This window comes from Mytilus californianus, unplaced genomic scaffold (genome assembly GCF_021869535.1).
Source record: "Mytilus californianus isolate M0D057914Y unplaced genomic scaffold, xbMytCali1.0.p SCAF_14, whole genome shotgun sequence".
In the NCBI taxonomy this organism is placed as follows: domain Eukaryota; kingdom Metazoa; phylum Mollusca; class Bivalvia; order Mytilida; family Mytilidae; genus Mytilus; species Mytilus californianus.
The window spans coordinates 30,887,708-30,909,484 of NW_026262626.1; the positions used below are offsets into that span (position 1 = coordinate 30,887,708).

A 21,777-nucleotide genomic window follows, 5' to 3' on the forward strand; every position below is an offset into this window, starting at 1 on the left:
CTGTATACTTTTTGGTGATAATTAAAAATTTTATTTTTGAGTTATTGAGTATTTTGTAAAAAAAAGGGGGAGGTGTTTTTCACATGTTGCGCCGTATCTGAAAAACGATTTATGATTATTGCTTAAAATTTTACACACTTCTTAGTTATATTAATCTAAAGATCTGTATACTTTTTGGTTTTGATTCAAAATTTTATTTTAGAGATATTGAGTTTTTTGTAAAAAAAAAGGGGGTTTTCGCATGTCACACCTTATGTCAGAAACTATTTATGCTTATTGCATAAAAATTCACACACAAGACGACAGGCATATCATGCGCTCATGGCGCAGCTGTTTATTAAGTAATATAAGCAATAGGTCAAATATATTTGGTGTATGGAATTATTGTAAGGTGTAAATATCTGTCTGGCAGATCTGACCTTGACCTCATTTTCACAGTCATTGGTCAATGTTAAGTTTATGTGTTTTGGTCTGGTTTTCAAGTAATATAAGCAATAGTTCAGCTATATTTGTTGAATGGAATAATTGTAAGATGTACATGTCTGTCTGACAGGATTTATCTGACCTCGACCTCATTGTCCTGGATCTTTAAAAATGTTAAGTTTATGTGATACTTGAAGTAAAACCTTTAATACTTTCAACAAAAAATCAATATTTAGTAAAGCCCGCAAGATATTTCAGCATTTATACGACCACAAAAATATTTGGAAGTATAATGGTATGGCAATGTTGTCGTTATCGTCGTCGTCCAAAGATATTTGGTTTCCAGACAATAACATGAGTATAGGTTTTAGAATCTTTATGAAATTGTACCACAAGTTTAATACCACAAAAAGGAAGTTTGGGATTGATTTGGGGGTTATGGCCCAAACGGTTTTGAATTTTGGGCCAAAAAGGGCCCAAAAGCAAACATTTTTATGGTTTCCAGACTATAACTTGAGTATAAGTGTATAGATTTGTATGAAATTGTACCACACGGTTCCATACCACAAAAGGATGGTTGGATCAATATTAATTTCTAAATGCTAACAGTTTAACAATGTCAAGAAAAATAAATTTTCTCCCCTCTCCCATCATCCAAAGTCACAATATGTTTAAAAACTTATATCATTACCTGATTAGAAAAGAACCTCAACTAACATGCATGCACATCCATCTGTACCCCATTTGTAGCAATATTCAAACCAGGGCTTCCAAAATTTCCTGACGACAGCCGGACATTTTTAAAAGAAATATTTTTGACGGTCAATGATCAGCTGGATACTTAAATGTAACTGAGAGGATGCATAAATTGATATATGTGTCTAAATAATTAGTAGTGTTATATGCAATAAAATTATTTATAACTGTTTTGTTTTCTTCATTCTAAAAATAAATAAAATATTATCCTCGGTATTGTGTCATTTTTCTGTGTATCGTAATACAGTATCGATACGTAACCATCATTGCATCAATCAGCTTCAGTACCTGACTGTTCTCATGTTTTTTTTTCTGTTTATATAATCTATCTTCTCTCTGTGAGTACTTAACACTTTGTAAATTAAGGCCATCTTATTTGAAACTGTTGATGTTGGCTTTAATTTCAGTACAACTTGATCATCAATACACGTGATACTTTTCTTTTTGTGTACCACGTGACTTTTACAACTGATGCGGTATTTATAGATAACATTGAGGAGGCCCAATGAAGGATATTGTTTTAAACCGTGTAAAATCTACTGAACAGTGATAACATTTTTCTTTGTACAATGATAAGTACAAAATTAAATGTTTTTGCGTAGCCAGATCAGTTGACTCGTCGATCATAATTCCCACGGCGGGACTTAACTTTACGTCGGACATCACCTCTTTCTCTATAACATCGGAAATTGTCTGAATAAATTCGGAGGAGGCATTGTTCTCTTGATATAATTTAGAAGTGATCACGGCACCATTTAACTTAATTAAATCATTTATTGACTGAAATTTGTCCATTGGTAAGTTTTCTTTAGCAATAAAGTAAACATTACGGAACAAGGTGCACATTGCGCCGTTGTCAGTCTTTTCATGAACTTTCTCAAATACTGATACAATTGGATTACTTTTGGAAGCTGTCTCTAATTTAAGAGCTTGGATGTGGTCATTGCTATTAGCATGCTCTACAACGGCTGACTTTCGAAAATTTGTCGAACCAGGCTTTACAAAGTTATTTTTAAGTTTATGTTTTTGACAAATTTTCCCCTTGAGAGTACCCTGAGACTACTATACTGTGTTATAGTAGTCTCAGGAGTACCCCAGTATTTAACACGATGTACAGTGTTAAATAAAATAATATACATCATACTTATTCATTTACAAATATCCTTATTTGAAGAATAACTTTTAAATATCAGGATACTTTTTTAAACTGAATGCTCATTTAAAATTATATCTATAAAGCGTAATTAAATAGGATGTTGTTCCATACACGCTTACATGTTTGACCTCGTTTACCTGATTACCTTTATGTACATTGTTATGCATCATTAATTCTATTGATAAAGACAAGCTAAGGACACCTCATCAAAGGTAACAAACCTGTAATCAGTGAATGATTTATGGCTTCAATATAACTTATTGAAGGGATAATTGTTTGACAGCTTGTTGTTATTTAAATAAAAGAAAACGTGTTTTTTCTACTTTTTATTGATGTACACAAGCTAAAGACCAAGCCGTACATTTATGTACCCAGAGGATTAGACTAACTGAGACACTTCAAAGTATCTGAAATATGCTGCTTCTGTTTTATTAAACCCAATTATGACCGAAATATCTTTGTGAAATAGATTGCCACAATTATAAACTAAAATGCCCAAACGGACATGCCCAAAGCCCCAAACGGACATTTTTATCGATCGATAGTTGGTAAAAATTGAAATGACCGTTTCATGAAAATGCCTTGAATAACAAAATGTGGCACACCAATTCTATTTGACCGTTTGAGGCTGAGAGCAGCCGGTCTTTTTATGAAAGTTTGGGTCAAGTCCGGAATATATGACCGTTTTGGAAGCCCTGATTCAAACACAAAAAAATGAATTAATTTTATAAAAGGTTTCCTACTAATTACAGCTAAAACTGAATTCCTTTATAGAGCATTTTGATAACTTATAGCTAATATTGTCCATTAAAAAATATATAAATTAAATTCTATTGTCTGGAAACCATATGCTGAATCTAACCTTGTATTTAGATTTTGGATATTGGACCATAATAGGTCTAAGTTCAATTTCAAATTTTTCAGTTATTTGACCACATTCATTTTGTGTCAGCAACCTAAGCTGTGTCAAATATGTAATCACAATCCAAATTCAGATCTGTATCAAGCTTGAATGTTGTGTCCATACTTGCCCCAACTGATCAGGGTCGGACTCTGCGGTCATATCAAGCTGTGCCCTGTAGAGCATTTTATATTACGTGTTATGGGTAAAATCTATAGATGATGAAGAGAAACAGTAAACACAAAAATTATTGACTTATTTGAAAACTATAATAAAGTTAATCTTTACTAGCAAAAATAAAAAGCAAGACTAGATCTACAATAAGGTCCTCACAGCAAAATATTTTATAAGACCTGTAAGTCCAATTGTTATATTAGTTTTGCCCTTGAATGATGAATTTTACCTGTTTATTTGTATTTTGGTCGATAAATTGTAAATAAGGAGAAACAGAAAAAATGATAAGCAATTCAAGATAAAAAAAGCTATCTTAGTCACAAGTTTTATTATAGTCTTGAATGTTGAAGAGTGTGTGTGAATTGTTGAAAATGCATATAGATCCACATGAGAGATACAAGCCACAAAGTCTTTAGAGCCTTTAGTTATATTTCAAATCCTTTGGCTTCCATCAGGCTTTCAAAATTTATAGAAGATAACCAAGTATTAAATTAGTTAGAGTTATCTGTTGTAATTGAATAACAAAGGCTTTAAAATGATGAGACTTTTAGATTTGTGAGGACAGAATGCATTTTCATACAAATAACCTGTCTGAGAATTTAAACAATATATACAATGATTTGACCAAACTTCATAAAGTAAATATAAATCATTATAACCCTGTTCTGTTCTCAACTATGTTAGCTTTACTGTCCTCATTATGCATCAGCAGCAAGATATATCTTTGCAATTAAAGGAAAATGATGCATTTTCTGAAAGCATTTCAGCATGATAAACGTTGAAATTCTGCAATCCATGTTACAAAAAATATCTCCTCAAATTAATTTCTAATTTTCTGCAGTGTTATGTCGTCAATAATTACTTGATTCTGGGATTTCAGACAAAATTGGTATTAATCCTGGCCTTGCAGCCTTATGGGAGGATGAAAAACAAAGGAAAAGAAATATGGGAGAGCCATCTCAGATTACTCCACCAGATTCTCAAGGTAGGAAATTTAGGTGAAGCATCTCAGATTACTCCAGGGAATTCCCAAGTAAGAAAATATTGGGTTACTCCAACAGATTCCAAAAGGGTATGATATACGTAGGAGATTCATCTCAGATAACTCAAAAAAATTCCCAAGGTAGGAAATATATGATTACTCCAAAGGATTCAAAAGTATAGACGAGAATCAATCGGATAACTTCAGCAAATTTCCAAGGTATGAATTATAATTAAAAAAATGAATTATCTCAGATTACTTCAGCTTATTCCTAAGTAATATAAGGACAATAGTAGAATCGTCTTTGGCACTCTGATCTCAAGTTACTCCAGTGATTCAGTAAAAAAGAATCATCACAAATAACTCAAGCAAATTCCTAAATAAGAAAATATAGGGCTACTGCAACAGATTCTGACAGTATATAATATAGGAGAATCATCTCAGATAACTCAAGCAAATTCCCAAGGAAGGAAATATAATCAATAAATAGTAAATAATGTCCAAACACATAATCAACAGCTTTTGGTGAAGCTTCATAGCCTGACCAGTTTTGGTCCTTCACAGACCTTCTTCAGAGGCAGAATGATTGATTAGGGCCCCGCTGAATGGCGGACGCCCTATAGTGACCAGTATGTCCGTCCGTCTGTCCGTCCATCTCTCCGTCTGTCCGTCCGTAACAAATTGTGTCCGCTCTATATCTAGAGAACTGTTATGATTTCAAAGTTTATACTTAACATGTATATTAACCAACACCAGAGGGTGTGTCATAATGTATGTTCAACTTCCTAGGTCAAAGGTCAAGGTCAAAAACTGGTTTTAGTTGACAACCCCATGTCCTATGGTAAAGATCGTGTCCGCTCCATATCTTGAGAACCGTTATGATTTCAGAGTTTATACTTGACATGTATATAAACCAACACCAGAGGGTGTGTCATAATTTATGTACAACTTCCTAGGTCAAAGGTCAAGGTCAAAAACTGGTTTTAGTTGACAACCCCATGTACTATGGTAAAGATCCTGTCCGCTCTATATCTTGAGAACCATTATGATTTCAAAGTTTATACTTGACATGTATATAAACCAACACCAGAGGGTGTGTCATAATTTATGTACAACTTCCTAGGTCAAAGGTCAAGGTCAAAAACTTTGGTTTCAGTTGACAACCCCATGTCCAATGATAAAGATACAAATTTTTTACCACACATTATTTACAGCGGGGCCCACAGAGATGGCTTCCATCTCAATGATATCTAGTTGATAATGGCACACTATTCATTAAGTGTCTGAAAGTTATCCATTACCAGCTAGCTAGCTGTTATCCATTTCCATATAGTTATCAGTTATACATTACTGAATAATTTTACCCGTTTAGTGTAATAACCAGTGGAATTTTTATCAGGAAATAATAGTTGATAGAGAAAATCTTTCGATAGTTTAAATGTTCAACAGAATGTAAATTAGTCCACATGGACAATTGTCAAAGGACTATTTTCTTATTACTGACTTTTGACTCTGGAGTATATAAATTTTCGACAGGTTACCGACTCTGTGGTAGGACATTCTGGTACTCCATCAAGAAAGAGCAGCTAAAAGTTGTAAAATTAAACTTACAATATGTGCAATTTGGTGAAAAACAACTATTTTATGTTTTCTGTGCAAAAAAAAAAAAAATACATCGGAAAACAGTTAAGAAAAACAACTGTTTTATGCTTTCTATACAAAAAAAAAATACATCGTAAAACAGTTAATTTTCCCCGCTTATATCACCAGTATCATAAGTTATGTTGAAAAATTATATATTTCAGAGCAAAAAGTCTGTAATATGAAGAAGTCTATTGACCTCTTATACGAGGTATTGCCCTTGAAAGATTGATTTTACTCCTTTTTAGCTCACCAGGGCCTGAAGGGCCCCATGTGAGCTTATGACATCACTTGACGTCCGTTGTCGTCCGTCGTCTGTCGTCGTAGTCTGTCGTAATCTGTCGTCATCGTCTGTTGTTGTCTGTTGTTGTCTGTCATCGTCTGTTGTCGTAAACTATTTCAAAAATCTTCTCCTCTGAAACTACTGGGCCAAATACCTTCAAACTTTAACTAAATGTTCCTTAGTTTATAAATTGTATCCGAAGTTTTGATCCATCGACAGACATGGCCTCCATGGCTAAAAATAGAACATAGGGGTCAAATGCAGTTTTTATACGACCGCAAAAATTGAAAATTTTTTGGTCGTATATTGGTATGACGTTGGCGTCGTCGTCGTCGTCGTCGTCGTCGTCTGGCGTCGTCCGGCGTCGTCCGAAGACACATTGGTTTTCGCACTCTAACTTTAGTTTAAGTGAATGGATCTCCATGAAATTTTACCATAAGGTTCAATACCACGAAAGGAAGGTTGGGATTGATTTTGGGGGTTATGGTACCAACAGTTAAGGAATTAGGGGCCAAAAAGGGGCCAAAAATAAGCATTTTTGTAATTCCAGACAATAACTTGTGTGTAAGTGTATGGATCTCTCTGACATTGTACCACAAGGTTCCATATCACAAAGGGAAGGCTGTAATTGATTTTGGGGGTAATTGCCTCAAAATTTTAGGAATTAGGGGCCAAAAAAGGGGCAAAAAACAAGCATTTTTCTAGTTTCATGACAATAACTTGTGTGTAAGTGTTTGGATATTTCTGAAATTGTACTACAAGGTTCCATATCACAAAGGGAAAGCTGGAATTGAGTTTGGGGGTAATTGCCTGAAAAGTTTAGGAATTGGGGGCCAAAAAGGGGCCAAAAATAAGCATTTTTATACGACCGCAAAAAAATTTTTGTGGTCGTATATTGGTATGACGTTGGCGTCGTCGTCGTTGTCGTCGTCGTCGTCCGGCGTCGTCGTCGTCGTCCAGCGTCGTCGTCCGAATACGCATTAGTTTTCGCACTCTAACTTTAGTTTAAGTGAATGGATCTCTGTGAAATTTTACCATAAGGTTCAATACCACAAAAGGAAGGTGGGGATTGATTTTGGGGTTATGGTACCAACAGTTAAGGAATTAGGGGCCAAAAGGGGCCAAAAATAAGCATTTTCTAGTTTCCAGACAATAACTGTGGAACAGTGTATGGATCTCTCTGAAATTATACTACAAGTTTCCATACCACAAAGGGATGGTTAGGATTTGCTTTGGGGGGTTATGGCTCAAACCGTTTAAGAATTAGGGGCAAAAAAGGGGGAAAAACAAGGTTGTCCTGGTTAATGGACAAATACTTTAGTACAAAACATAATTTAAAGCAGTGTAAGGGAGATAAATCAAATACATCATTGAAATTATCTCCCTTACACTGCTTTTAAATTATGTATAAAGTAATGGTTAATGAACAATTAAGATAATTTAAAACAGTGTAAGGGAGGTAATCCAAATACAACGTTTTGGTTACTTCCCTTACACTGCTTTTAAATTATGTTTAAAGAAATGCATATTTATAAAGGAAGACCAGTAAAAATATCTGCAAATGTTGCATCTTTTTTTTTTACAAAAAAATCCATATGAAAGATTTGACACTATATTTTAAATTCTATTATAAAATAGATTAAGTTAGCACTATGGTAAATTTAAATGGGTAATTATGGCTGCAAATTCCATTGGAAATTTGAATTGAGATTATGACCATATCTTGAGGGAAAGAATTTTTTGGGGGAAAGAGGGGGGATGGGGGGGGGGGGGGGGGGGGGGGGGTAAAAAGAAATTGTGGGGGGTCAATTTTTTCTCATTTCAGATTTCAGAAATTAAAAAGAATTATTCTTCAAATATTATTTTTTTTTCAAATTTCAAATATTGAAAAATTTCAAGAAGTAATCTTTAATTGCACAGTATGGCGCATTAGATTTGTAAAATCTTTGACCACATTTATTTATTTGTTATGCTGAATCTAACCGTGTATTTAGATTTTTAATTATGGGTCCAGTTTTCAAATTGGTCTACATTAAGGTCCAAAGGGTACAAAATTAAACTTTGTTTGATTTTAACAAAAATTGAATATATGGGGTTCTTTGATATGCTGAATCTAAACATGTATTTAGATTTTTGATTTTTGGCCCAGTTTTCAAGTTTGTCCAAATTGGGGTCCAAAATTAAAATTTGTTTGATTTCAACAAAAATTGAATATATGAGGTTCTTTGATATGCTGAATCTAACCATGTATTTAGAATTTTTTATTTGTTGGCCCCGCTATCAAATTGGTTCATATTGAGGTCAAAAAGGTCCAAAATTAAACTTTGTTTGATTTCATCAAAAATTGAATTATTGGGGTTCTTTGATATGCCAAATCTAACCGTGTATTTAGATTTTTAATTTTGGGTCCCGTTTTTTAAATTGGTCTACATTAAGGTCCAAAGGGTCCAAAATTAAACTTAGTTTGATTTTAACAAAAATTGAATTCTTGGGGTTCTTTGATATGCTGAATCTAAACATGTGTTTAGATTTTTGATTATGGGCCCAGTTTACAAGTTGGTCCAAGTTGGGGTCCAAAATAAAACTTTGTTTGATTTCAACAAAAATTGAATATATGGGGTTCTTTGATATTCTGAATCTAAACATGTATTTAGATTTTAGATTTTTGGCCCAGTTTTAAAGTTGGTCCAAGTTAGGGTCCAAAATTAAACTTTGTTTGATTTCAACAAAAATTGAATATATGGGGTTCTTTGATATGCTGAATCTTACCCTGTATTTAGATTTTTTATTTGTGGGCCCGCTATCAAATTGGTTCATATTGAGGTCAAAAGGGTCCAAAATTAAACTTTGTTTGATTTCATCAAAAATTGAATTATTGGGGTTCTTTGATATGCCAAATCTAACTGTGTTTTTAGATTTTTAATTTTGGGTCCCGTTTTTTAAATTGGTCTACATTAAGGTCCAAAGGGTCCAAAATTAAACTTAGTTTGATTTTAACAAAAATTGATTTCCTGGGGTACTTTGATATGCTGAATCTAAACATGTGTTTAAATTTTTGATTATGGGACCAGTTTTCAAGTTTGTCCAAGTTGGGGTCCAAAATCAAACTTTGTTTGATTTCAACAAAAATTGAATATATGGGGTTCTTTGATATGCTGAATCTAACCATGTATTTTGATTTTGGACATTGGACCATTATAGGTAAATTAAAAAAATTGAAGTTCTGAGACCACATTCTTTCTGTGTCAGAAACCTATGCTGTGTCAAATATTTAATCACAATCCAAATTCAGAGCTGTATCAAGCTTGAATGTTGTGTCCATACTTGCCCCAACTGTTCAGGGTTCTCTGCGGTCGTATCAAGCTGCGCCCAGCGAAGCATTTTATTCTAGTTTCCAGACAATAACTTGTGTTCAAGTGTATGGATCTCTCTGAAATTGTACTGCAAGGTACCATACCACAAAGGAAAGGCTGGAATTGAGTTTGGGGGTGATGAATCATAAGGGGGTTCAAAAAATTTTGGGGGGGGGATTTTTTTTTTTCTTTTTTTTTCTTTTTTTCCTTTTTTTTTTCTTTTAAAATTTTCCATTTTAAGTTGGTTATTTCTGATTAATATTTAAAAGCAAATAATAATGATATGGTAGGAGTTACACACCAAACAGGATGTGTAAATTATTATATAATAAGTATTGTGCAATAGCAAGAAATTTTCAATTGCACAGTATTGCACAATTGCAAGAAATCTTCAATTGCACAGTATTGCGCAATAGCAAGAAATCTTCAATTGCACAGTATTGCGCAATAGCAAGAAATATCCAATAGCACAATATTGCGCAATAGCAAGAAATTGTCAATTGTACAGTATTGCACAATAGCAAGAAATATTCAATTGCACAGTATTGTGCAAAAGAAGATACTTCGTATAAATTGCTTATTTCTTGATCAATTTCAATGGGGTTTTATTCTTGAATTCTTGGGGTTCTTTAATATGCTGAATCTAACCGTGTATTAAGTTTTTGGATTTTGGGCCCCGTTTTTAAATTGGTCTACATTAAGGTCAAAAGGGTCCAAAATTAAACTTAGTTTGATTTTAACAAAAATTGAATTATTGGGGTTCTTTGATATGCCGAATCTAACCGTGTATTTAGATTCTTGACTATGGGCCCAGTTTTCAAGTTGGTCCAAATCGGGGTCCAAAATTAAACTTTGTTTGATTTCAACAAAAATTGAATATATGGGGTTCTTTGATATGCTGAATCTAACCATGTATTTAGATTTTTGATTTTTGGGCCCCGTTATCAACTTTGTCCACATTGAGGTCAAAAGGGTCCAAAATTAAACTTTGTTTGATTTCATCAAAAATTGAATTCTTGGGGTTCTTTGATATGCTGAATCTAACCATGTATTTAGATTTTTTATTTGTGGACCCGCTATCAAATTGGTTCATATTGAGGTCAAAAGGGTCCAAAATTAAACTTTGTTTGATTTCATCAAAAATTGAATTATTGGGGTTCTTTGATATGCCACATCTAACCGTGTATTTAGATTTTTTAATTTTGGGTCCCGTTTTTTAAATTGGTCTACATTAAGGTCCAAAGGGTCCAAAATTAAACTTAGTTTGATTTTAACAAAAATTGAATTCTTGGGGTTCTTTGATATGCTGAATCTAAACATGTGTTTAGATTTTTGATTATGGGCCCAGTTTACAAGTTGGTCCAAGTTGGGGTCCAAAATTAAACTTTGTTTGATTTCAACAAAAATTGAATATATGGGGTTCTTTGATATGCTGAATCTAACCATGTATTTTGATTTTAGATTTTTGGCCCAGTTTTCAAGTTGGTCCAAATTGGGGTCCAAAATTAAACTTTGTTTGATTTCAACAAAAATTGAATATATGGGGTTCTGGTTCATATTGAGGTCAAAAGGGTCCAAATTAAACTTTGTTTGATTTCATCAAAAATTTAATTATTGGGGTTCTTTGATATGCCAAATCTAACCGTGTATTTAGATTTTTAATTTTGGGTCCCGTTTTTTAAATTGGTCTACATTAAGGTCCAAAGGGTCCAAAATTAAACTTTGTTTGATTTTAACAAAAATTGAATTTTTGGGGTTCTTTGATATGCTGAATCTAAACATGTGTTTAGATTTTTGATTATGGGACCAGTTTTCAAGTTGGTCCAAGTTGGGGTCCATAATTAAACTTTGTTTGATTTCAACAAAAATTGAATATATGGGGTTCTTTGATATGCTGAATCTAAACATGTATTTAGATTTTTGATTTTTGGCCCAGTTTTCAAGTTGGTCCAAATTGGGGTCCAAAATTAAACTTTGTTTGATTTCAACAAAAATTGAATATATGGGGTTCTTTGATATGCTGAATCTTACCATGTATTTAGATTTTTTATTTTGTAGGCCCGCTATCAGATTGGTTCATATTGTGGTCAAAAGGGTCCAAAATTAAACTTTGTTTGATTTCATCAAAAATTGAATTATTGGGGTTCTTTGATATGCCAAATCTAAACGTGTTTTTAGATTTTTAATTTTGGGTCCCGTTTTTTAAATTGGTCTACATTAAGGTCCAAAGGGTCCAAAATTAAACTTAGTTTGATTTTAACAAAAATTGAATTCTTGGGGTACTTTGATATGCTGAATCTAAACATGTGTTTAGATTTTTGATTATGGGACCAGTTTTCAAGTTTGTCCAAGTTGGGGTCCAAAATTAAACTTTGTTTGATTTCAACAAAAATTGAATATATGGGGTTCTTTGATATGCTGAATCTAACCATGTATTTTGATTTTGGACATTGGACCATAATAGGTAAATTAAAAAAATTGAAGTTCTTAGACCACATTCTTTCTGTGTCAGAAACCTATGCTGTGTCAAATATTTAATCACAATCCAAATTCAGAGCTGTATCAAGCTTGAATGTTGTGTCCATACTTGCCCCAACTGTTCAGGGTTCGACCTCTGCGGTCGTATCAAGCTGCGCCCAACGAAGCATTTTATTGGCTTATATCTCAAAAACTAAAGCTTTTAGAGCAAATCTGACATGGGGTAAAATTGTTCAATTGGTCAAGATAAATCAGCTCTGAAATTTTCAGAAGAATCGAACAACCCATTGTTGGGTTGCTGCCACCGATTTGGTAGTTTTAACAAAATTTTGCAGTTTTTATACAACCGCAAAAAATTTTGCGGTCGTATATTGGTATGACGTTGGCGTCGTCGTCGTCGTCTGAAAACACATTGGTTTTTCGCACTCTAACTTTAGTTTAAGTGAATGGATCTCTTTGAAATTTTACCATAAGGTTAAATACCACAAAAGGAAAGTTGGGATTGATTTTGGGGGTTTTTGTTTGATTTTAACAAAAATTGAATATATGGGGTTCTTTGATATGCTGAATCTAAACATGTATTTAGATTTTTGATTTTTGGCCAAGTTTTCAAGTTGGTCCAAATTGGTATGACGTTGGCGTCATCATCGTTGGCGTTGTCCAGCGTCGTCTGAAGACACATTGGTTTTCGCATTTAACTTTAGTTTAAGTGAATGGATCTCTATGAAATTTTACCATAAGGTTCAATACCACAAAAGGAAGGTTGGGATTGATTTTGGGGGTTATGGTACCAACAGTTAAGGAATTAGGGACCAAAAAGGGGCCAAAAATAAGCATTTTTGTAACTTCCAGACATAACTTGTGTGTTAGTGTATGGATCCCTCTGACATTGTACCACAAGGTTCCATATCACACAGGGAATGCTGGGATTGATTTTGGGGGTAATTGCCTCAAAATATTAGGAATTAGGGGCCAAAAAAGGGGCAAAAAACAAGCATTTTTCTAGTTTCATGACAATAACTTGTGTGTAAGTGTATGGATCTTTCTGAAATTGTACCACAAGGTTCTATATAACAAGGGAAAAGCTGGAATTGAGTTTGGGGGTAATTGCCCAAAACGTTTAGGAATAAGGGGCCGAAAAGGGGCCAAAAATAAGCATTTTTCTAGTTTCCAGATAATAACTTGTGTTCAAGTGTATGGATCTCTCTGAAATTGTACCACAAGGTTCCATATCACACAGGGAATGCTGGGATTGATTTTGGGGGTAATTGCCTCAAAATATTAGGAATTAGGGGCCAAAAAAGGGGCAAAAAACAAGCATTTTTCTAGTTTCATGACAATAACTTGTGTGTAAGTGTATGGATCTTTCTGAAATTGTACTACAAGGTTCCATATCACAAAGGGAAAGCTGGAATTGAGTTTGGGGGTAATTGCCCAAAATGTGTAGGAATAAGGGGCCAAAAAGGGGCCAAAAATAAGCATTTTTCTAGTTTCCAGACAATAACTTGTGTTCAAGTGTATGGATCTCTCTGAAATTGTACTGCAAGGTACCATACCACAAAGGGAAGGCTGGGATTGATTTTTGGGGTAATTGCTTCAAAATTGTAGGAATATGGGGCCAAAAAAGGGGCAAAAAACAAGCATTTTTCTAGTTTCAGGACAATAACTTGTGTGTAAGTGTATGGATCTTTATGAAATTGTACTACAAGGTTCCATATCACAAAAGGAAAGCTGGGTTTGAGTTTGGGGGTAAATTGCCCTAAATGTTTAGGAATTTGGGGCCAAAAAGGGACCAAAAAACAAGCATTTTTCTAGTTTCCAGACAATAACTTGTGTTCAAGTGTATGGATCTCTCTGAAATTGTACTGCAGGTACCATACCACAAAGGGAAGGCTGGGATTGAGTTTAGGGGTGATGAATCATAAGGGGGTTCAAAAAATTGGGGGGGGGGGGATTTTTTTTTCTTTAAAATTTTCCATTTTAAATTGGTTATTTCTGATTTATATATAAAAGCAAATAATAATGATATGGTTTGAATAGGTAAATTAAAAAATTTTAAGTTTTTAGAACACATTCATTCTGTGTCAGAAACCTGTGCTGTGTCAAATATTTAATCACAATCCAAATCCAGTGCTGTATCAAGCTTGAATGTTGTGTCCATACTTGCCCCAACTGTTCAGGGTTCGACCTCTGCAGCCGTATCAAGCTGCGCCCAGGGGAGCATTTTATTGATTATGGGCCCAGTTTTCAAGTTGGTCCAAATCGGGGTCCAAAATTAAACTTTGTTTGATTTCAACAAAAATTGAATATATGGGGTTCTTTGATATGCTGAATCTAACCATGTATTTAGATTTTTGATTTTTGGGCCCCGTTATCAACTTTGTCCACATTGAGGTCAAAAGGGTCCAAAATTAAACTTTGTTTGATTTCATCATAAATTGAATTCTTGGGGTTCTTTGATATGCTGAATCTAACCATGTATTTAGATTTTGGATATTGGACCATAATAGGTGAATGTCCAATTTAAAATTGTTAAGTTCTTAGACCACATTCATTTTGTATCAGAAACCTATGCTGTGTCAAATATTTATCCACAATCCAAATTCAGAGCTGTATCAAGCTTGAATGTTGTGTCCATACTTGCCCCAACTGTTCAGGGTTCGACCTCTGCGGTTGTATCAAGCTGCGCAATTTGCACAATTTGTTCATCAAGTTTGCTAACATTTAAAAATCTTCTCCTCTGAAACTACTGGGCCAATTACCTTCAAACTTAAACTAAATGTTCCTTAGGGTATCTTGTTTATAAATTGTATCCGAAGTTTGTCTCGATCGACAATCATGGCAGCCATGGCTAAAAATAGAACATAAGGGTCAAATGCAGTTTTTGGCTTATATCTCGAAAACTAAATCTTTTAGAGCAGATGTGACATGGGGTAAACTTAAATTAAACTTTGTTTGATTTCATTACAAATTGAACTATTGGGTTTCTTTGATAGGGCGAATCTAACCGTGTATTTAGATTCTTAATTTTTGGTCCTGTTTTCAAATTGGTCTACATTAAGGTCCAAAGGGTCCAAAATTAAACTTAGTTTGATTTTAACAAAAATTATATTCTTGGGGTTCTTCGATATACTGAATCTAAACATGTACTTAGTTTTTTGATTATGGGCCCAGTTTTCAAGTTGGTCCAAATCGGGGTCCAAAATTAAACTTTGTTTGATTTCAACAAAAATTGAATATATGGGGTTCTTCGATATGCTGAATCTAACCATGTATTTAGATTTTTGATATTTGGGCCCGGTTATCAAATTGGTCCACATTGAGGTTTAAAGGGTCCAAAATTGAACTTTATTTGATTTCATCAAAAATTGAATTCTTGGGGTTCTTTGATATGCTGAATCTAACCATGTATTTAGATTTTGGATATTGGAATACCACAAAGGGATGGTAAGAATTGTCTTTGGGAGTTATGGCTCAAACCGTTAAGGAAAAAGGTGCAAAAAAGGGGGGAAAATGGTTTCCAGGTTAATGGACAATAACTTGAGTACAAAACATAATTTAAAAGGCAGTGTAAGGTTGGTAATTGAAACTCATTTGAATATCTCACCTAAACTGCTTTTAAATTATGTATATTGGAAATTTGCCAAAAACTTTATTATTAATAAATTCCATTGGAAATTTGCCAATTACTTTAGTTTAATAAACTTCATTGTATGGATCTCTCTAAAATGGTACTACAAGGTTCCATACCACAAAGGGAAGGCTGGGATTGAGTTTGGGGGTGATTACTCCAAGGGGGGGGGGGATGCGAAAAGTTGGGGGGGGTTCCAATTTTCCAATTTTTTGGGGTTCATATTTTTTTTCTTGAATTGCACAGTATTGCGCAGTAGCACAGTATTGTGCAGTAGCATGAAATCTTCAATTGCACAGTATTGCGCAATTTCACAGTATTGTACAATAGCACAATATTGGGCAATAGCAAGAAATCTTCAATTGCACGGTATTGCGCAATAGCACAGTATTGCGCAATAGCACAGTATTGTACAATAGCACAGTATTGCACAATAGCACAGTATTGCGCAATAGCAAGAAATCTTCAATTACACAGTATTGCGCAATAGCAAGAAATCTTCAATTGCATAGTATTGTGCAATAGCAAGAAATCTTCAACTGAAAATAAATACAAATCTTTTAACCAATTTAAATAGGATTAATTTAAAGTATTTAATTTTTGGGGGTTCTTACCTTGTATTACTTTTGAGCTCACCTGGCCCGAAGGGCCAAGTGAGCTTTTCTCATCACTTGGCGTCCGTCGTCCGTCGTCCGTCGTTGTCGGCGTTAACTTTTTACATTTTGAACTTCTTCTAGAGAACCACTGAATGAAACCAAACATGGCATGAATGTTCCTTATGAGGTGCTGACCAAGTGTTGTTACTTTGTAGCCGATCCATCATCCAAGATGGCAGCCAGCGGGGGACTTAGTTTAACATAGGACCCTATGGGAAATGCATACAAATGACTTCTTTTAGAGAACCACTGAATGGAATGAAACAAAACATGGCATGAATGTTCCTTATGAGGTGCTGACCAAGTGTTGTTACTTTGTAGCCGATCCATCATCCAAGATGGCCACCAGCGGGGGACTTAGTTTAACATAGGACCCTATGGGAAATACATACAAATGTCTTCTTTTAGAGAACCACTGAATGGAATGAAACCAAACATGGCATGAATGTTCCTTATGAGGTGCTGACCAAGTGTTGTTACTTTGCAGTCGGTCCATCATCCAAGATGGCCGACAGCAGGGGACTTAGTTTAACAAAGGACCTATGGGAAATACATACAAATGTCTTCTTTTAGTGAACCACTGAATGGAATAAAACCAAACATGGCATGAATCTTCCTTATGAGATGCTGACCAAGTGTTGTTACTTTGTAGCCGATCCATCATCCAAGATGGCCGCCAGCGGGGAACTTAGTTTTACATAGGACCCTTTGGGAAATACATAAAAATGTCTTCTTTTAGAGAACCAATAAATGGAATGGAACCAAACATGGCATGAATGTACCTTATGAGATGTTGACCAAGTGTTGTTACTTTGCAGCCGATCCATCATCCAAGATGGCCGACAGCGGGGGACTTAGTTTAACATAGGACCCTATGGGAAATACATACAATTGTCTTCTTTTAGAGAACCACTGAATGGAATGAAACCAAACATGGCATGAATGTTCCTTATGAGGTGCTGACCAAGTGTTGTTACTTTGCAGTCGATCCATCATCCAAGATGGCCGCTAGGGGGGGGGGCTTAGTTTAACATAGGACCCTATGGGAAATACATACAAATGTCTTCTTTTAGAGTACCACTGAATGGAATGAAACCAAACATGGCATGAATGTTCCTTATGAAGTGCTGACCAAGTGTTGCTACTTTGTTGCCGATTTACTGTTCAAGATGGCCACCAGGATATTTTATTAAATAACGGGACCAATATTAATCAAAATTTGGCCTCAATCATTATTTGGGTATCTGTTATGATTTTTATTATATATCTTTACATGATTTCTAAAACCAAAGTAGAGTCAGGTGAGCGACACAGGCTCTTGAGAGCCTCTAGTTTGGATATTGGGCCCCATTTTTAAATTGGTCTACATGGAGGTCAAAAGGGTCCAAAATTAAACTTTGTTTGATTTCATCAAAAACTGAATTATTGCGGCTGTATGATTTGCTGAATCTTATTGTGCATTTAGATTTTTTATTTTGGGTCCTCTTTTCAAATTAGTCCACATTAAGGTTTGAAGGGTCCAAAATTAAACTTTTGATTGATTTCAACTAAAATTAAATTTTTGGTGTTTTTTTATATGCTGAATCTAACCATGTTGTTAGATTTTGGATATCAGACCATTCTAGGTAAAATGAATGTCCCATTTCAAATTTTTAAGCTCTTTGACCACATTTATTTTGTGTCAGAAACCTATATTATGTCAAAAATTTGATCACAATCCAAATTCAGACAGTATCAAGCTTGAATATTGTGTCCAAACTTGCCCCAACTGTTCAAGGTTTGACCTCTGCGGTCGTATCAGGCTGCGCTCTGCGAAGCATTTTATTTGTTAATATTTTGAATATTATTATAGATATATATAAACTGTAAGCAGCAATAATGTTCAGCAAGGTAAGATCTACAAAAAAGTTAATATGACAAAAATTGTCAATTGACCCCTTATGGAGTTATTGCCCTTTAAAGACAATTATAAATAATTTGTTCATCAAGATTGCTAACATTTCTCCTCTGAAATTCAGGTGAGCGATTCAGGCTCTTGAGAGCCTCTTGTTTTTCATTTTTATATGCCCGTCAAATTTTTGACGGGACATATTATGGTATACAAATGTCTGGCGTCCGTCCGTCTGTCTGTCTGTCCATCTGTCTGTCCGTCTGTCTGTCTGTCCGTCTGTCTGTCCGGCGTAAACATGTCGCACCGTAACTTGAGAATGACTTATCCAAATTTCATGAAACTTAACATAGTTGTTTCTTTTGATGGTCAAACGATCTGTATACTTTTTGGTGATAATAAGATTAAAACTTTTTGAGTTACGGGACTTAGTAACTAAAACAGGTGTGTGTTTTTTTTCACATGTTGCGCCGTATCTCAAAAACAATTTATGATTATTGCTTTAAACTTTACACACTTCTTAGTTATATTAACCTTAAGATCTGTATACTTTTTGGTGATGATTCAAAATTTTATTTTAGAGATATTGAGTATTTTGTTTAAAAAGGGGGAGGGGTTTTTCACATGTCGCGCCGTATCTCAAAAACAGTTTATGACTATTGCTTAAAACTTTACACACTTCTTAGTTATATTAACCTTAAGATCTGTATACTTTTTGGTGATGATTCAAAATTTTATTTTTGAGTTATTGAGTATTTTGTAAAAAAAAGGGGGAGGGGTTTTTCACATGTCGCGCTGTATCTCAAAAACAGTTTATGACTATTGCTTAAAACTTTACACACTTCTTAGTTATATTAACCTTAAGATCTGTATACTTTTTGGTGATGATTCAAAATTTTATTTTTGAGTTATTGAGTATTTTGTAAAAAAAAAGGGGGAGGGGTTTTTCACATGTCGCGCCGTATCTCAAAAATGATTTATGATTATTGCTTAAAATTTTACACACTTCTTAGTAATATTAATCTAAAGATCTGTATACTTTTTGGTTTTGATTCAAAATTTTATTTTAGAGATATTGAGTTTTTTGTAAAAAAAAAGGGGGGTTTTCGCATGTCACGCCGTATGTCAGAAACTATTTATGCTTATTGCATAAAAATTCACACACAAGACGACGGGTGTATCATGCGCTCATGGCGCAGCTGTTTATTGTCTATTATTTTAAAAACTATAATAGATATAGAGAATTTGTTTAGGAAAAATGATAAGCAAGGCAATATCAACAAATGAGTCAACATGGCTGAAATCATCAAACAGCTCCTTATTGGAGTAATTGTTCTTCAATGACGATTTTTACCAATTTTTTGCCTTTTTGCCTTATATCTTAAAAACTATAATAGATAACTAGAATTTTAAATAGCAAAAATCATCAGCAAGACAAGATCTACAAATAAACCGTCAAGGCTGAAATCTTGAGTCAACTCGTTAGTGGAGTTATTTCTCTTTTAAGATGTTTTTACCTTTTTGAGAGTTTTTGCCTTTTATCTTGAAAAGTGTAATAGATACAAATGTAGATAAAAAATTTAGAAAGAAAAATGATCAGCATGACAAGATCTACAAATATGTCAACATGGCTGAAATTGTCAGTTAACTCTTTATAGAGTTATTGCCCTTTCATGATAATTTTTACAAAAAAAAAGGCTATTGTTGAAGATGCAGGTGAGCAATCTTTCTGTTTGAGTCTGTCTTGGTTTTCTCACTACAATTTGGGACTGTTTTACTAATATATTATGTCCCAGCTACAATATAGTAGTGGTACTCCAGATAGTGGAGGTTAGAATAAAGGAGAACTTCAACGGGAAACTACTTGTGACATATACTATTGGTATTGGTATCGGATTGGACACGGAACTAGTTAATTATTGGTAATATTAATTATGTGGAAAACAAAAGGGCCTGGAATAGTGTAAATTTTAATCAACACCATTGTCCTATATTAGTTATATATAAAGTTGAATTCTTTGATTCGTTGTTTTTACGTCATGCCAGCTTACAAATTGGACCTCCTTATTTTAGTAGTATAGATGTTTCATGAACATTTAAATAAAAATTAAAATGTAAAAAGATTGAAAATGATAATATGTAAGAAAATTAATTTAATTTCTTTCAAAAGAGAGGCGAAAGATAGTTCAAACTCATAAGTCGAAAATAAACTGACAACGCCATGGCTAAAAAAGAAAAAGACCAACAGACAAACAATAGTACACAAAACACAACATAGAAAACTAAAGACTGAGCAAAACGAACCCCACCAAAAACTGGGGGTGATCTCAGGTGCTCTGGAAGGGTAAGTAGTTTCAAGTCAACTCACTGCATGGTAAGCCAATTGTGACATTATAATGTTCTAGCATTGTGTTATCTTAGCTTAATGTCATGTTCTTTCAAATTTACATCAGGTTGTTTCTAGTCGATATATATATTCTACAATAGGCTAATAGAGACATTACACTGATATAACTTTGTGGTACCTTAACCTGACATTATCATTATATTTAACAAGTCAACATCATAAAGTTCAACCTCTTCATTTTATTTGTTACCATAACATATAATAGATGACTAATATAATGTAAGCAAATGTGGTATGATTGCAAATGAGACATCTAATCGAGTCCAAATGAAGCAGATTTAAGCAACAACAGGACAATGTGTGGCCTTGAAGTTAAAAAAGGAACAATCAGTCAAATGCATCAAGTTCAAAAAAGTCTCTGTTCTTATTGAGCTAACTCTCTTGAAATAAAGTTTATCATTATTATAATTATTTAACAATGGGCAAATTCCATACTGCATTGTCAGCTATAAAAGGCAAAGAAATAAAAAATTGTGAAACAATTCAAATGAAAAAGAACCAAGTATTTTCAAGTAGCAAGTTTACGTCCTTCAATGTCAACATTTTATGTACTGGGTAGTATCAACCCAAGGTAACAGACCTGCCAACTATCCCGATTTTCATGCCTCAACCCGAATCCTGATATCGGGATCGTAAAACAAGTCAAAATCCTGATTTTCTCAAAATATATCCGAAAAAAATATTGGCTACAGTTTTTGAAGTTTTTCTGATCAATTTCTATAAATTTATAATTTTACCTGGCAACATATTTATGACAAGTTTACGACCCTGCGCTAATCAACGGTCACAACAGGTGTCATAATTTGTTGTTACATGTAATCTGCTTATCTGATGGGTCATATATAACAATCCCCAAAATTAATTAATTTGTAAACAGAATCGGTCAGTCGGCATTTCAATTTTAATCAATTTATCATACCATCACATTTGCAACGTTTATCGTAGTTTCCTAACAAAATTGTAATTAACTGAAAGACGAAAACTGTAATGAACTCATTACAAAAACAGCATTTATCTTGAAATTCGTTAAAATTTTTGAAATCAGACG

The 21,777-nt window shown here is 34.0% G+C and overlaps 1 protein-coding gene and 2 long non-coding RNA genes across 8 annotated transcripts in view; 2 read left to right on the forward strand and 1 right to left on the reverse strand.

Annotated features, from left to right (window-relative positions):
* LOC127724637 (uncharacterized) overlaps positions 1 to 21,777 on the forward strand; it is a 640,225-nt gene that overhangs the window by 89,428 nt on the left and 529,020 nt on the right. For all 5 annotated transcript variants that reach the window (XR_007992624.1, XM_052231644.1, XM_052231645.1 and 2 more), the window contains exon 9: positions 4,291 to 4,395. Coding sequence is in view for 4 of the 5 variants with exons in the window: in XM_052231644.1 (XP_052087604.1) it covers positions 4,291 to 4,395 (105 nt within the window). In the remaining variant the exon portion in view is untranslated. The remainder of the gene's footprint in view (positions 1 to 4,290; positions 4,396 to 21,777) is intronic.
* LOC127724793 (uncharacterized) overlaps positions 1 to 21,777 on the reverse strand; it is a 152,796-nt gene that overhangs the window by 81,427 nt on the left and 49,592 nt on the right. The gene's annotated exons all lie outside the window — the stretch shown is intronic.
* Positions 4,405 to 7,433, forward strand: LOC127724784 (uncharacterized). The gene is made up of 2 exons (XR_007992689.1): positions 4,405 to 6,756; positions 7,358 to 7,433. It is a non-coding gene; the product is annotated as an uncharacterized LOC127724784 (long non-coding RNA).